Here is an 18,154-nt window from a genome sequence, read left to right on the forward strand (position 1 = left end):
ACGTAACTTTAAAATAAGGTATTGGGGACAAAAGGAGCCCAGGTTAGTTTTTTTTTTCTGAACTGTTGATGCAGTTTTCAAATCATGCCATTTTCAAATGTACTCCATAAAAGTACATGGAGCAATGCATGAACGGTCCATTAAAGTGTGTATTAGTGCTATCCTTTCTTTTAGAAATAGAAATTAAATGTTGACTTCTTGGCTGCGTAACGATGGATTGACACAGTTTCTAATTCATCTAATGCTGTGAGAATATGGAAATAGTTCCTTGGAAACATTGTTGGAATATACATCTCCATATATTTTTAACATCACAAATTTCTACTTTTATGTTAATTTTCAAAACTTTTAATTAAAACTGTTCTAAATCTAATTCTGTGTGTTTTAATAAGCACACTGAGAATCACTTTTTGACTATAGTGGATAGCAGTTTTTTTGACCATCAGTGCCAATTTGCAGGCTACAAAATCTGTTAGCTTGCATGCTTACATTAAGGTTTGTTGTTCTGATGCAATGGTATAATGTTTTTTCTCACTGCATATTACTTGTAACAAAGGGCCAGCAGTCATGCCCGCAGTCTGTCAGGCTGGACAAGTACACGTATAAATGACTCCCACAAGAACTTAGGGAACTTGTACAGATGTTAAGGAGTGCTCTGATGAGCCTGAGCACAGCTCTTGGGAAATTCCCCAGCTGTCATAAGCTGCAGGCCCAGTGTTACTGAAAAAGGCCTTTGTGATGATGGCAATTACTTAGGTGTTGTGTAAATCAGCGTCTCAAGTAAGGGTTATCAAACTTGTACCAGCAAGGAAGTGTGACTTTGTTAAAGTTAATAATGTTACACCTTCTTACTTTTTATCGAGTTCTCAGTTGATTAAATTTTATTTGGTTTCCTTTGACAGGGAAAGGAAGAAAAGCTCTTGGTTTCTGAACACTACAACTCTTTGGTACTTCTAACTTAAGTAATTCTAATGACTTTTATTTCTGCAATACCACAAACTGCAATAGATCCCACGCTACCTGTAGCATACGATTCACTTGCCAGTTTGGACACCAGCCTAACAGCTAGGAACAATTTTGGTGTTTCATTCTTAAACAAAAGCCAGGTTAAAAATACATTCACACTGGTACATTCAAGTGATGTGTCTCAGTTTAGAAGATGTGCTTTTTTTCCTTGTGTGAAAAGTGGCTGAAGTGGGAATGATTTAGAATAAGAAGTATATCTAGCGCTTGATCAGAGCATCAGTAATTCTTTTTCCTCAAATATTGGCTTATATTTCATTCAACTGAAGTGCCAAAAAAATGGAAGCCAAAAATATTTAAAGCCGAAATGTATTGACTCAGTTGTATGAAGGTTGAAAGAGACTCGAGTGTCTGTGTTTTAAAATTATAAATAAAATAAAAGAGAGGGAGGGGGCTGTTCTTATGAAAGACAATTAAAAACTTTTTCTGTTATCTCTCAGCTAGTTACTTCCAGATGTTATTGCTAGTGCCCCACAGATAGCATGTGGGTTCTGCTGTGAAGAAAAAATGCTTATATTTATGAACACACAGGAGGGAAAAGGGGAAATATAATTTTAAAATAACTGAAAGGTCACTGCAACCTCAGTCCTCCAGTGGGGGTATCGCTGCTTTTCACCAGAATCATTTTTACATGTTCTGTCAAAGAACTGTTGCTGGTTTTGTTTCTGTTCCCAGAAGCTTCTACACAATTTGCAAGCTGGTGAGATGGCCCTTTCTCATCCATGCTGAGGATGCATTCTGCAGTTTGCTCACTTAGCTACAGAGAGGCTTTTTTTCCTTTGACCTAGACTGCTAATCCCTCATTGCAAAGAGCAGCAGCTGTGCTTTGTCTGCGGAGGTCTCTGCACTGCATGCGGCCTCGTTTGTTAGAACCCCTTCTTTGTGTTCTGCTTTTTCAGATACTGAAAGGGTGACTTTCTCTTTTCTCACTCAACAAATTGTCTTCAAGTTTGTGGAAGTCTGCAATACATAAGTATTTTCACAAATGTAGGTTTACAAGAACTGCTATGTAGAGTTTCACAAAACTGAGTAAAGTGTTGCTGATGTGCAGGAGGTGAGCCATTTGTGAGCTGCTTTTTCTAAAAGAGGATGAAACCTATTTTCATTCAAATATTAAACATTTTAGGTACGTTGAATTGTAGCTGTAATGAATATAATTAAATATGAACCATTTTTGTGTTTATTGTATCCTTATTCAACATTGAATAATCAAATGTCAGTTGCTGTTGGCGTAATTTGCACAGTTAAACTTCTGTAACTATATATGTATAATATAAGTGATTTAAGACATTACAGTATTTTAAAGCTAAGTTAGCACAAGAACTGAACAGATAAAATTATTTGCTGTTTCAGGCTTCTAATGCAGTGAATGGCAGAACTCCCATTACCTTCAAAGGAAGAAGAATTTGGCTTGTAGTTTCTTCTTAGAGGATATTATATGAAATATTTAATTAGTAAGCATAAATTCCACATTTCATTTAATCTTATAGTCAAACATATTTACGTTTATACTTAGATGTTTGTAATGATCCTTTATTCTGTAGTTGAGAAGAATTTTCAAATATATGTAATGTTAAATGGATTCCTTGACTACTTATGTTGCAGTTTTTGAGGCTGCAGACAGATGTAGTCTACCATAACCTGAACTCTGCCTGTTCTTCATTTCAGAACTTCTTTTCATTTTGTTCCAGCTTTTTTTATTTGCTACTCAAAGTCTGATTTAGAGTAGAAGACACATACAGAGCGACAGCTGGCAGACTTGGAACTGAATGTAATGTTTAGCTGAGCTTGCAAAGGTTTTGTTGCTTTGGGTGTCTTGACCTTGGAGATAGTGATTTGTGAATGCCCTATCCAGTCACCTCTGTAAGCTGAGTATGTTGGAGGTGGCACTGAGTTTACCACCCGAAGTAGACAGACCTATGGCAGAAAGCTAGAAGGAATACAGGGATGAAACAGTGAACTTCTGTCTTGAGAGACAGAAGTCACAGAGTTGCTAAAAAGAGAAAAAAGAAGTTTACCTGTGTGTGGAAGAGGAGGAAGGGACAGAAGCATGCAGACAGCAAAGCCTCCAAATGTATAGAATGGGTTTATATATCTGATGCATGGTTTTGGATTGGTGATTTATGGAGGCATACAGCAATCATAACTTAATCTGTTAATTAATTTTTTGTATAAAATAAAAGCCTACAAGTGCACAAAGAAACAAATTTTGAGAGTCCTTGGTTATTGTTTTTAATAACAAATTAAGATTTGTCTTAATACAACAGTTCTCATGCCTGCACTTCTAAAGTGGCTTCAAGATAGTAGGAGGAAGTGTCTAGAAACCAAAATGCTTTCTTCTGTGCCTACAAGGTTCCCATGAAATAAGGAGTGGCTATTTCTTTCCCAGAGGATTTACTACATATCATATGCCACAAGGGATCCATCTTGTGCCTTTTTTATACTATATTTACAAAAACACTGAGAATTAGTAAGATGCCATGAGCTCAGACACCAACCTTTATGCTGACAGCACTCACATTTGCATCTCTTTGTAGCTGCCGTATATATTCACAGTATGTCTAAGAGACTGCACTTAGGTTACAACACACAAAAAGCAACAAACCACCACCACCACACAAAAAAAGAAGTTTAAACATGATCGAAGTTAAGTAGAGAGATTAAGGAAATGCACATCTTAGGAAACAAGCCTGGATATTACTCTGTTCCCTGTATTATGAGGAGTCATATTCCTGTCTCTAAGACAGCGTGCACCATGAGCTATCAGACTACATTCATCAGTATCTTCATGTTATTTCACTGTCTTCATCTCTTTTTCTGTTGTAGTGCAACAGCTCAAGTGAATGTGATTTTTTTTCCTTTTTAATTCAGCTACTGTGTATTCCAACATGCCTTTTGCTTTCCTTGTTCTTAAGCTGATCATATGTAATTTGTCCATAACTGCGGATTTTGACCACAGAACACAGTTTCTGTATTTGTGATAAACAGTATGAAAATGGAGATTAATTAAATTTCATCTGCAGCATTAACTGAACTGGTTGGTTGAAGGATATTGACAACTAAAAAAAATGCAGCTACTTCATATCTTTATGTAGAAGTACAGTTTATAGTATTTCCAGTGACAGAATTGAGAATACTTGGTACTCTGCTGTTCCAGGCTTTCAACAGTATAACAAAAACAAAACCTATTTTTAGAGGTCTCAGGAAATTGAACATGTAAATGTTCAAATTATATTCATATATTTATGCATCATTGCATTGCTGAGAAGTTTTGTAACATTTTTACATATCTGCTTAGGATGAGACTTTTTAAAATGCAGAAAGAACTGAAAATATTTTTATTAACTTGTACTTTTTAAAATGGTGACTTGAACGCTTCTCTAGAGGTGAGTAGTATTTTGCGATTGATTAAGTGGGGGTTGAACTCAGCAACAAAGTGGCCTTAAATATGTTGTCTTGAATCCAGTATCTGTTTTGGGGTAAAGTGGTTACATCAGTAGTGAGAGAACTAATGGAGCTGTAAAGAATTCCAGGAACTTGTCACGTACTTAGGGATTTGAGTGGTTAATGTTACTCGAGCTTAACAGTCCTAAATCTAATCGAGCAGTTCGTTTTTGTCAATTACCTAAACTTTGCCATCTGCTGGAGAGCCCTTTAGTGACATTAAAATTTAGTCCAATTGGAGCTCAGAGTTTTGACTGGTCTTTTATGATGTGTTCACCAAACAAAAACCTACACACCAAACCCTGGTCAGTCTAGTTATGCAACTTACTAAGCATCTGAAATGAGGGTGGTAGGCTTTCTGTGTTACGTTGTGTGATTATTTTAAGCGCTGTGGATTTGCTTTTCCTATATCAAAACAGGACTTTTCCATGGCAATTGACATCTTTCAGTTTTGTGAATGTTTGCATGAAGCTGACACACAAACTGTCATGGCTTTGAATTCTATTGTCCTCATTTATCCCAGCATGATGAGAGATGCTGGGAGGGGCGAGGGAGAATGTAGGAAGAGGCAGAAAAGAAGCTGCCACTTAAAAGGAAACTGCACATACAGCTGCTTTACCTCATGTCCAGCTACAGTCAGAAAATGCTGTTCAAAGTCCTTGCTGAGCCACTGGGAGGACAGGCAAGTGTTAGCGTGGACTTCTTAGCTCACGCTGTCTGGATGCAGAAGCATGGAGTGCACGGAGCATAGCAGTTCTGCCTTTTTTTGCTAGGCCTGGGTGAATGCACAGTAATTGCATGCTTTGTGCTGTAATTTGATACAAACCGTACTTCTGTGTCTTACTGACCTGCTAGGTGAAGAGCTTGAGTTTAGCATATCTGTTACCCTATTACTGAAGCTCTGCCTACATCTTTAAGTTAGGTTAATTTTAAGTAAGAAAAAAAAATGTTTTTCTGTGTAATAGGACATTTTTACAGTAATTCAAAATGATTCCCCCATTTCCAGTGGGATTAAAACAGAATGAGAAGAATACAGTCTTTTAACTTGTTTGTTCTTTTTTCACATCCAAGGAGAAAAATAATTCCTTTATAACCACGAAAGCAGTATAGGATAAGATTTTTGGCTTCAGGAAACAGTAAGGCTGTTGGAGCCATAGAAACTTGACTCTTACTAATGTAATCAGGACACTGCAATACTGCTTTGTCAGTTTTCTATTTCCAACTGCGTTATGGTTGTTGATGAGAGCAGATCGTAGGAGTTACGAATTCTGTGATCATATTTTTCCACTTTACTGCCATAACAGTGCATACACAGAATTCTCCTGAACTTTACGGATCTCTTCATACAAGTGTTCATTGTTTCATTGGAAACTTACAGCAGTAAAAGATTATATGGACATAATGACTTGAATTAGTATGACGTTATTTTGACATAATGATGAACAGGGTTTACAGGGAAGAATCCAGATCATGAAGGAATATTTCTCTGAGTAGTTCTCAGCAGTAGAAGCTCTCCATAAAACATGTTTATTATTTTTTCTTCTAAAAAGCTCTTTTTAAATTTATGTGAGCCTTAGCTTTTACAGCTTCTATGGTTATGAGCTTTCTTTTCGTATGGGAAATTTTGTAATGGTAAAAAGCAAGGAGTTCAATCGTTAGCACCTGGCATTTGTGTAAGATTGTCAGACTCAGCTGAAGAACCAGCAGTAATTAAACCTCCAGGATTTTCAGACACTGGGCATTACGCAGATGCACACTAGCTGGATGTCTTAACAGATAATCCCATTGAATGCAGACTTCTTGAGAAGCAACTTTGAATTATCCCAGACCACGTTAGTTCCGTCTGTGCTATGGAGTTGACCTGTGCATGTACTGTGAGTCAAGATAGCCAGTGCAGGAAATGAGATTAAAATAACTAAAATAAGGATTTGCCCGCAAATCATGGGTCTTCTTTAGAATCTTTAGAAATACTGTGAAATATTTTAGAAGTACCTCTTTTGTTGATTTAAATGTCGGTAGGAAGTGAACTACAGCGCTTGTTTGGGGGAAGACCAACAAGGTAGCAGAACATTTTCAGCAGCTCCAGTATGGTTTGCTTTTCAGTTGTATGTGGTTGGCACAATGCGCCAGAGGGCCGTGCTGCCGTCCAGAGGGACCACAACAGGCTGGAGAAATGGGCTGACTGCAGCCTCATGAAGGTTAAGAAGTATGGAGTCCTGCCCCAGGGGAGAAACAACCCCAGCACAAGGACATGCTGGGGCCTCCCAGCTGGAAAACAGCCTGGCAGAAAAGGACCTGGGTGTCTTGATGGACAGCAAGTTGAACAAAAGCCAGCAATGTGTCCTTGCTGCAAAGAAGGCTCTCGGTGTTCATGGCTGCATTAGGCAAAATATCACCGGGAGGCTAAGGGAGGGGATTCTTCCCCCCGCTCAGTGCTGGTGAGGCCACATTTGCAGAACTGAGTCCAGTTCTGGGCCCTCCAGTACAAAGAGACATGGACACACTGGATAGAGCCCAGCGCAAGGGCCTGGAGCACCTCTGCTGCGAGGAGAGGCTGAGAGAGGTGGCACTGCCCAGCCTGGAGAGGAGGAGGCTCGGGGAGGACCTCACTGATGTCTATGAACACCTGAAGGGAGGGTGCAAAGGGCATGAAGCCAGGCTCCGCTTGGTGCCAGGGCAAGAGGTGATGGGCACAAGCTGGAACACTGCAAGTTCTGTCTGAACATCAGGGAGGATTTCCGTGCTGTGCCGGTGCTGGTGTTGATTGTGAAATCATTTCCCAATAGTGAACTGATGGAACTGATTTGGCGCAAATTAAGTTTTTGATGAGTTTGTATAGCATGAGGAGCAGGTGCTAAAATACTTATCTTCATAGATGATGATACAGAAACAGTTAATTGTGGTATATCCTAATTGCCTCTTTTCAGGTTTCAGGAATACTCCAAACAAAATCCCTGAATTATTATTTTTATTCCTTGTGTATTTGAAATACCTTTGAATTAGTATTTGTATAAATAGATCTTTTAGGAATTCCAAGTGCAATGCTACAATGTTTACAAAAATCTGATCTGCAGCCAAAATATATATAGTTTTTAACACAGCTTTTAACTTTTCCTTTATTACATTTACTTTTTTTTCAGTGTTCTCTTGGAGGAGGCCCATTAGGTGGGGATTGTTAAGGTTTTGCTGGGTTCTGTCATCGCCACCAATAGTCGCTTCTCTTTTGTTCTGTACCATGAGCTGTTTTGACATGACATGCACAGCTCTAATTTTAACACATAGCACAGCTGGGCACCTCTGTCATAAAACCCAGGGATGACAGCGTCCCGTGTGGGAAGCCATAAATTACCGCTGCTTTGTTCTGCAGGCAGCTGCAGTACTGATGCAGAACCTTGTCCTTTGTTTCTTTTAGCATGTGTCAGGGTTAGATGTAGATGAATGACTTGCCAACCAAGAAGTTCAGGTGCCTTGAAATTTTAGATCAAGTTTTTAAATACTTTGGCATCTGAATGAAGGAAAAAAAAAAAAAAACAACATTGGAAACCTAGTTGTGCTTGTCCTTGTCACTGTTATGCGACTGGGAGAGCAGCTTCCAAAATTACTGAAGTGAGCAAATAATGGTTTCTCTCGTTTTGGTAGATGGTTCTTCTTTTGCCCAGGGGTTCTTCTCTTCCTTGTCACTCAGCAATTTGAAACTACTAATAAAAACTCTGTATATTGGTTTGTCCTTCAGGATATTCTGAACAAACCAAAGTTTTCTCGAAGGAAAATGCTTGAAATAGAACACCGGGAAGTTTTTCTCTTTCTGGATCTGGGTCTGCTCTTCACAGTTGTTATGAAATTTTTCAGTGTATTGTATTTATGTCTCTAATACCACTGATACACCATCTGCAAGAAATCTGACAATATTCAATCCTGTATACTTTAAAGGAAAAAACCAAACCTATACAACAACAAAAAGAAACCAAGGAAAGCTGAGTGCCTCTTGGTAAATTCGACCTACCCAGATGTGTGTGTTCTCTTAGTGTTGTCTGGTGACTGCTGCAGCCTTGCTGACAAATTGCCTATTAACAACACTGGTAACAATTTCCACACATACCAGAGAGTTGAGAAATTCTAGGGACAAAAATTAATAAAATAAGACAGCTTATTTGAGGCATGTCTGGCTGCCTAATCTAGAGGCTTAATTGTGTTATCCAGTCAATTAATGGAGGTTGCCTTTTCTAATGAACTCTTCTAAACACTTAATTTAGGTACATACTCTGAGTTGTCTCTTAGAGGAATGTTATTCTTTTCAAAATTAAAATAACCATCTAAAATAGAGTATCAGAATATTCTATCATCCCCTGAAACCAAATGACTGGATCCAAATGCTGGAAGCGTGAAGCCAGTGGGGGGAGGTGAGACCGAGACTGGGGGAGAGATTTCCTGGCACACCTTAGTTTGCAGGACTTAGAAAAATTGACTGAAGAGCCAAAATGCCAGATCTATATTTTATTTTATTTATTCTCCTACCTGAAACACTGCTGCACTGTGCTAATTAGTTAGGCCAAAAAATTAGAACTTCAGAGAATTATTTCTGTCCAAAATGTCAACAAGTGTATTTCCTTATTTTTATTCTTTTTTACCCCATGACTGCCACTTAGCAACATAATGTGCAGGAAATATAAATGTTGTTCTTTCCTTTTCTGTCTCTTAAATGTAAGGGAGGGTTCAGGAAAAAAACACGTCATTCACAGTTGTTTTATTTCCTGGAAATTTTGCAGTCTTAACAAAAAAAAATAAAAATAAAAAATGACAATATAAATAAATTATTTTCCCCTGCATTCAAGTGATTTGACAATGCATGTAAATCACGGCTTGAAATCTCCATTTAAGTTGGCAAATCTCTGCTGGTGATGTAGAAAAGCTAGAGGGCTGTCACGTAAGGTCTGTTAGGCTGTCTGATCGCTTACACGGAAAGCTAAGAGAATTTATTCACCACAATTCCTCTTTCTGAAGAGGAGCATACTCTGCCATGTTTTTCTAACCTAAAAATTAATTGCAGATTGTGACTTGGAAGCTGCTAGCTTTCTGCCAAACTGAGTTATGATAGCTGATTTTCACCAGGAAAATGTCGGTGACCTCCCTAAGTGCTCTGTAATTTCTTCCTATTTAAGTTATACGAAAGCTGAAAAAGTAAAAAATCTCAACTAACTTCAATGAGCCTGCAATGGAACAAACTTTTTTTTTTTTTTGAAATCCTGTCATTAATTGTCTCTTATCGCTGTTATCTCACTGCTGTTACCTAAAATTCAGTGAGTTTCAGTGAATTTCAGTGAGGATGTTTTGAATTAACTGAAGAATGATATGTAGGCCCTTTGGGCTCAGTTTATTGACATGAGCCCATTTCTTTGTAAAATGTATTTTCTAAGGTACCTCGCATTTCTCTTGATAAAAGCATTGAGAATATCAGGGTTATACTTACTGAGCTGAATGAAAAGGGTTTTCAAGTTTCACTCCTTTGCCTACCATTAGCACTACTGGTAGTGCTAGTATTTATCAGGAGAGGACAATAGTTTGTAAAGTCAGATCTTTAACCTATTTTTCGTCACTGTCCTGATGGTATTTAGAGAACTGTTGTTTACTTTGGATGACAAAAAGATATGGTTTGGTTTATCTGTGCTCTGTATAGGAAACTGGTTAATTAAGAAAAAAAATGGTCTGTAGTAGAGTGAACTGAAAAAAAAAAAAAAGGAAAAATTATTTTTAATTAGATTAGTTTACTTAATTTTATCCATTCTCTTTTGATTGATGTTCAGGGATCTATATTTCTTTGCTGTAGACTGAGCAGATTGTGAAAGAAGCTGTCACAGAAAGATTTGTAGGAGTCAGGGATCTTGGATGCTATTCTTGATTCTGTCACTGACTCACTGTGTAAGCCTCCTAAATTGCGTGAGTCACTTAATGTCTCTGCCTCATTTACACTTCCCTTAAAAGTAGAGTATTACTTATATTATGCCCCGTGCTTGAGTGTTTCCTTTGCATCTTCTCCCACTATGTGATGTTAAAGCCCTGAAAGTAATTCCCAGTAACATACACAACCGGACCCAGTTTTGCCTAACTTCCATCCAGTTTGGGTCCGCAGATGTGATTGTCCACTAAAAGGTTTAGTGAGGAATTTAATTATTGCTTTCATTAAATAATAATAAAATAGTAAGAATTCTTCCACTACCTTCCTTTGTCCACACAAATCCTTCTCTACTTTTTGTGATGCATACACGCTAGTAAACTTTTTAAAGATCCTTTAAAATCATTTGTATTTCTCATTTCTCCCATTTCTGCCCTTCTGTTTATTACCAAGCTGCCACGTCACGTTTAAGAGCCATAGGTTCTTAAAGACTGAAGGTGACTATTTTTATTTCTTCTAGCATTTCTGTGGCCTACAGAAAATACAAATGGACAGCACAGTGATGTATTGCATTTTGGTTCACCTGCTCATGCTATTATTTCAGAACCATGAAACGGTATTTTATTAAAACAAGGTGTAGTCCTAAGGAATATAAGCCTTAATTATAATTTTCACTGAATTTCATGCTGTTAGTCATAACTCAAAATAGTTGAAACAATTTCCTTTTCTTTAAATCTTTTCATTGTCTTTAAACACTGAAATACTTCAAAGTTTGCAAGCTTACCTACTTTCCTGTACACCCAAATGCAAAAGGGAGTGGAACATGAACTTACTGAAGAACATATTTCTGGAGAGCTTATGGACAGATGAAGTTCATTTGAGCAGGAGCTCAAAAAAACAAAACCTCATTGTTGATTAATACTTTGTTTTTTCTCGACTGGCAATTACTTGATCTGTCTTAGTAAGATGCACAAAACTTCATAAATAAGTATATTTGACTAGAAATGCGGTGCATGTGTGTGCATGCATTTTGTGTCTAAAAATAGTTTTCTTTGAACAGGATTCAATTTTGACTTTGCCTGCTTTGCTTTTAACATGAAGCAGAACCCCATGTGGAAAAACTAATGTCCTTTTATTGGCCAGCTAGAATTCCTCTTGCTTGGCACTGCTTCTTTTCAACTTTTCACTACCAAGTACTTCCATTTAGTCAGAAGCAATATATGTAAATTTGCTCTGGGCATTAAGAAATACAGAACAGATGACGTAGAAAATGTTTTTCAAAATAGTTTTTTTTTCTTTAAAGATGTTTTGAACTCTGCTTAATTTTCCCAAATTATTTTACTGGTTATTTCCACCCACTCTTCCTTTATTTTAAGTTTAACAGAAAAAAAAAATTGGAATTTGTTTTCAAAACCTGTTATCTAATAGTCTTACCAGTCTTTGCTCCGATACAATACTTTTGTCTTTCTAACAGAAGAATTAACAGAACATGGCACTGAATAAGATGGTAAAATCATGTTCTACTAGTGCAAAAGTAATGCTTCCATCAAAGAGACACGACAAAGTTTCTTCAATTGAGAATACCTACACGCAAGTATATCGTGGCTTTTCTTTCTGAACATGTCAGATCAGAAATGAGTTTTTTAAGGAAAGTGAGCATATGTTATCTCGTCTGTGTTTTATGCTTGCTTTTAAATTGCTCACCAAGAAGCACGCAAACAGTAAAAGTGAGGTAAAAGTCTGAATTTACATATGTACATCTTTGTAGAGTTTACGATATATGCCAAACTGTTGTCTCTAGAAACTGAAATTCTTTCTCCACAGAACAGGAACAGCAAAAGTAAAAGCTCGTGCAAGCTTTCTTGTGCTCGGTAAGTGTTGAGACCTGCTGACGTTTCTGACCGTCTGTTAACCATTGTACAAAAGCTAAGCTCTCAATGTAGACGGCTGCCCGTGAGGAAGTCTACTGGACACCCTCCACTTGTTTTGCTGAAATCATCCGAGTAGTCAGTAGATGGTGACTTATTAAATACCACAGAGGTAAAGTTTAGGCTTACTGAATAATTGCAGCCCAGGGATTATGGATGAATTCCAAAGGGATGCATTTCACGTGTTTCCTGTTAATCAAGCAATTAAAAAATGCAGAAATGAAGGTTTATCTCTGAATAGATGATAGTAAGCTGGCCAGCTCTTGGTTTTTCAAAAGGTATCTGAAACTTAGAGTTTCAACCAAGGGGGCAATAGAGAGATGAGTGATTGGAAGGCTGACAGTCTGTAACATACAGCACTCAATAGATGGATGTTTCCTGGTTTTAAAGAAGTATGTGATGCATCTAGATGAAACTCATTAGGACAGGATTGCTAAGTTTTAGGCTAATTATCCTAGATTTGACACCTGAGAGAGTTACTGGACTGTTCTAGTTTCATACGTTTTGCATAAGCATACAGAATCCTTTCTGTGTAGCTAAACGGTACAAATAAGGGCTTTTAGGATGTTCTATTGGTTGTTTGTCAACGCTAATTTCTTCAGGTAAATTTTTGTTTTGCTGACATTAACAATGGAGACAAAGCTGTTTAAAAAGATGAAAACAAATTGAAATGTGGGACCCGGAGATGGGGAAAGAAGGAACACAGTATTCAGTATTGACTAGTTACAGTCGCATCAGAGACTTTTATTCAAATCTCTGATCAGTTTTTTCTGCCAGATTGCTCCCTTATCTTCAGCAGCAGCAGTGCTAATATAGGATATGTGCAAAGATGTCTGTAGGTATGACGGAACAATTTTTCAGCAAGCTGTACAGATAAAGATAAAAAAGCGCCTAGCAGTTCTGAAGAAACAATTTCAGGTGTGGTTGAAATGGCATTATCGTTTGATAAACAGTACTGTAGTTACCATCAGGTGGTTACATGAAAACAAGTATTTGAGCTAGTTTCATATTACTGAATAACAGAATTAGCCAGTTAATTTTACTAATAGTGTATGCGATATGCACTCTGTTGCTCTGCTTTCACTAAAATTGAACTACTTTGTTCGCTGTGTATGCCTGAGGCTTTTTTTGCCTTTGTGTGCCTTTCTGCTTCCACTGTGTTCATATGAAGGCTTCATATCACAGCTTTTTATCAATATTCAAGTTTGTCATGATTCACTCATCTTGTTTTAAAGTATTACCACCGCATTTGAGATGTGACTTACACGTGTGATGTATGATGTTTGTTTCTGTACGACTTAAAGTATGTTAAATTGAGAATGGTTTCTCATCTGGTAATGATGGTGCAGGAGATCTTCAGTAAGTGGGAATTTGCCTGGGCTTCTACTGATGATGATATGGGGTATCAGGCTTACACCCATAGTAGACAACCTTTGCTTCAAAAGTTTAAATTCACAAGTGCATTCTGGCAGCTTTAGGAAGGGGAAGTGAAAGTTAGATAAACTAGTATCCGGCTGTGCCCCCCCCAAAAAAAAAAAAAAAAAAAAAAAAATCTGAAGGTTATAAATACTTACAGTATGGTAAGATTGTTACATAAATCTTGAAAACAGGATTAAACAAGCATTGGCAATATCCATGCATACTGTTGTTTTATAAGATAACTGAATCTGCAGTTTGTTAATACAATAATATTTGTCTTTTTGTGTGCTTTTCAGTAGTTATTCAAATAGACTGGTTTTATGATAGAGGTAGAATATACACTGGGGAAATTTGAAATTTGCATGTAAGTAAACTTCCAGTAGCAACAGATTCTCTGGATAGGATATTTCTTAATCAAAATATCAAATGAAAAGAGGATTTGGGTTTCTGAGCATAGTTTTTAGTTTCATTAAAAGGTGTAAAATTTCAAGAGCATGCTTGCATGCACTTATTAAATAAACCCATGGAGAAGTGCAGATATCCCATCTCTGGCTCAAAATCCCTAAGCTTTAAACAGCTGGATTCCTAGAGAGTCTTCTAGGGAAGGACCACCTGGATATTTATTGTGTTCTTGTATTTATTCTTTTGCCATCTGCTGCTGGTTACTACTTAATACAAGGCAAAATGGACTTCTGGTTTGAGCTGACCCTGTGTTTCAGAGTATCCTCCATTTACTCTTATATATGTTTTGCCTATTTGGAGGGATATGAAGGCTGAATTAGCTGCTCAAATTTTCCTTTCTCTCCTGCTGTAGCTATTTAAGTTGGTCTGTGATGATGCTCTGAAATACCAGGTAATGGAGAAAGGTAACTGTCTGGTTTCCAGCAGTTAGAAACCTGGCTTTGCAAATCCCATCAACAGAATCATGGAGAATATCTTGATACATCTTCGGTGAAAGTCATTACTTAAATATCACAGGCATTATGCTTTAAATCTCATTAGTGTTCTCAGTTGTTCACACGTCTATGTAGCCCTGTCCTATATAAATAAGTTTAAAAAATTATCTTGGCTAGTTAATTATTGTCTCAACATCTTTTTTTCCTTGTGTATGGCAACTTTGACTAGCGTTGCCTAGAAGTACCTCTAAGTACTGTTAGAATAGACTCACCATCTGTTTCCTAATTACGTAACAAATTTACCTTCATAATGAAAATCTAAATTTCTTATCTATTTTATAACATAAAAATACTAAAGCTTGGAGAAGAGCCTCTAGTAATTCCAATAGTATGTTCTTTACTTGTAGCATGTCTGAAAAAAAAGACTTTTTTTTTCCCCCTGGAAAAGGAAAGGTTCTGTTTTAATTCATCAGTGTATGGGATTAACTTGTGATGGGATTTCTATTTCTGGTTATACATATGATGATTTCTCCTAGGTTAAGTTTACTTTTTTTTTTTTTGTTTTGTTTTGTTTTGCTTATGCACTATTATTTCATATGCCTTAATAAAGCTATACTATTCCTTACGTGAGATGGTGGTATCTGATGCAGAGACTTCAGCCATATTCTAAATGCCGTCGTCATGGCTGTAATGGTATCAGCTAATGGCAACTACAGGTTGTATGCCAAGTGAAATGAGTAAGAATGATCTAATTGTTATATGACACAGTATGACATGAAGAACTTGGTAGTACTTTAACAACTCTCTAAATGTTAAGCTCTCCTTACTTAGTAAAAAGCTCAGTTAGCAGGTCTGTTTCTGTTGGAGATGATCATGGAGATGTTCACGTATGTCACATTTAAAATTGTAAGAGAAGAAAAAATGATGGGATACCTTAACCTTCCCTTTTCCAATTGAACTGGTTCTTAACCAAACTTATACGAGTAGGTTCTTACAAATGTTCTTACTGGTGGTGCTGCTTTCTGTCTGTTAACTGCTTTGTTTTTCAAGGGGCACTGGAATCTACACAGATAGTTCTTGGTATGGAATTCTGTCCGCTAGATGTATGTTCGTCTAGAGAACCGTGCCTTAGCCTGAGGATTAGCTTAGCTGTTTGCAAGCTTCCATGTTACTAATCATTATCTCTGCTTTGCAGAACACCTTCAAGTTCTGTAGGTTTACAAGTCTGTAGAACTCCTGGATGTTTTTACCTATTTATAATCAATATTCTTTTTGGAGAATATTCTGCTTGCTTGGATTTCTTTCACTGAATTAAATTCTACAGTTTGATTACTGTATTTACTACATTTGATTTTTGCAGGCTACAGAATTTCCCTCTCTATTCTGTATGGTTTAATCTTTGTTTGAAAGGGATTTACTAAATTGCAGGTAGAAGAGCTGTTGCTTTGTTTGTGTGTTTTTTTTTGTTTTGTTTTTGTTTTTAACTTTTCCCAAAACTTTCTGGTGCTTCATTAGTAAGTCATTGTCACAGAAGCAAAATCAGCTCAGGAAGCAATCACCCCTAATATAGCGATAACACCCAGAATACCATCTAACTGACCAGCCAAGAAATCTAAAAGAAATGTCTAAGGAACAAGTTGGGAATATTGGTCAGTCAGTGTGTTACACCGGTAACTGGGTTATCAAACTGGTCATCACTTCATCAGTTGTCTTTTTTTGTTTTTGTTTTGTTTTGGTTTGGTTGTTGTTGTTTTTTGTTTTGTTTCTTTTTTGTCCTTTATGCTTTTCAGTTGATTCATTAGATCCTTGATCTTTAAAAAAAAAAAAGTTTGAAATTCTGTTTTGTCTTCAACAGTGCCCTTAAAGATAGTCGTTTCCCCCCAATGACGAGGGATGAGCTGCCACGGCTTTTCTGCTCAGTGTCTCTACTCACTAACTTTGAGGATGTATGTGACTACATGGACTGGGAGGTAAGGATTTCAGATGTCTTTAAGAAAATTACTTTGATATTATGAGCATCTATAGCAGAAGTCACGCCATTTAAATTATTTGCATATATTTAATTAGTCACTGTTTTGCACGCTATATGGATTGTTTTCTGTAGAGATTTAAGAGACTATTTTGCTAGAACTACCATCACCTTAAAGGTCTGAGTTGTGAAAGTGGAGTGGAGATTTGATTTCTTGCCCATTTAAGCACTAAAAATAAGAGTGCCCTGTGCGGTTGTAGTTATGTCTTAAGATTCCATCATGCAAGGTATTGTCTGGAGTGATGGGGTCCTGAGACCTCTTTTGCAGCGTAGCTAACTACAGAAACAAAACATGGCAGATTGTTCTATTGATTCTGGAAACAGGATGCTCCAGTATGAAAGTTGGTATTCTGATGTATGCCTCTGGAAATGGACACTGCAAAAATTGCAATCCCAAAACAAGCAGCCTTACGTAGATTGTAGGAGCAAGCCATTTATCTTTTCCAAAACGTTCTTCACTTTCAGAGCAAGTGGCCTGCACAGAGCCCACAGAGCCCTTAAACAGTGAGGCCAAGTAAATGATTGCTCATATTTTCCTTTGCTACTTCTGCATGGAGCAGAATCTGTTTTACTTGCTTGATTCTAGGAAACCTGCATGCGTTCTCTTGGAACAGCAGCATAGAAGTCACAGATTAAGAAGCAAATACTGCTTTCAGAGTTATTTCTGGGAAGGTGTACTGGAAGAAGTGTTATTCTGTTACTCTTACGTTCTTTCCCAAATTATTTGGTATTGGATGCATGCGAGAAAGTAAGTTACTCAACTTAAGATGAACTTATCTCGGCAAGGATGACTGTTGCTTTGCATTTCTAGTCTATACTTGAATGGATAGAAAATTTTTTAAGTTGTCATATATGCTGGTGGATGTGTCATAATGCCAGACTACCTCACAAGTACTTCACTGTAATAATAACTTAACCCTACTAAACATTTAGGAATTCTTAATAGAAAAAGAGGCTTTCTATTGCACACACACATAACAAATATATATTGAAGGGAAATTTCATTCCTTGTTAAAATGGTAAGAGGCTCTACTGTATCAGAATGGTGGTGTCTGGCTGTAACCTCAGCAGTATGAATTAATTTTACAGTAGTTAAAAATATAATAAAAATGCATTATCTGTTCAACTTGTAATGACAAAGGCTTCTTACCTTCTTATATGTAATTCTTCATGAACTGAGTGTAAGTCTGCTTTGGTGTTTATCAGCATTTTTCCTATAAGCAGAATTATTATTTTTTTATGAAATGTCAGACAAATAAGTCTTAGCTGAAACTGTGCATTGTAAACAGTAAGAGACGTTTTTCAGGGAACTCATTTGTCCTGCTTCTGAGCCCTTTAAGTACCTTTAGTCTTTAAATACTGTTTTCAAGCATTTAAAACTGTAGTGACTTTTAATACTAAATCTTTCCTGCTTTACTAGGTTTACTTCTAGTAGTAACCATAGTGATTTTTTTGATTTTATTTCATTTCCAATAACTTATTAAAAAAGACTGTGAATATACTCAGAAAATATCTCATTAAAAGT

The 18,154-nt window shown here is 37.0% G+C and overlaps 1 protein-coding gene across 1 annotated transcript in view; it reads left to right on the forward strand.

Annotated features, from left to right (window-relative positions):
- The window catches only part of AMMECR1 (AMMECR nuclear protein 1), an 83,886-nt gene that overhangs the window by 49,449 nt on the left and 16,283 nt on the right, over nt 1-18,154 (forward strand). Inside the window, exon 3 of the mRNA XM_082771182.1 lies at nt 16,456-16,570. Coding sequence (XP_082627308.1) covers nt 16,456-16,570 — 115 coding nt within the window. The remainder of the gene's footprint in view (nt 1-16,455; nt 16,571-18,154) is intronic.

This window comes from Aythya marila, assembly GCF_965140915.1.
Source record: "Aythya marila genome assembly, chromosome: 13".
NCBI classification, from domain to species: Eukaryota; Metazoa; Chordata; class Aves; order Anseriformes; family Anatidae; genus Aythya; species Aythya marila.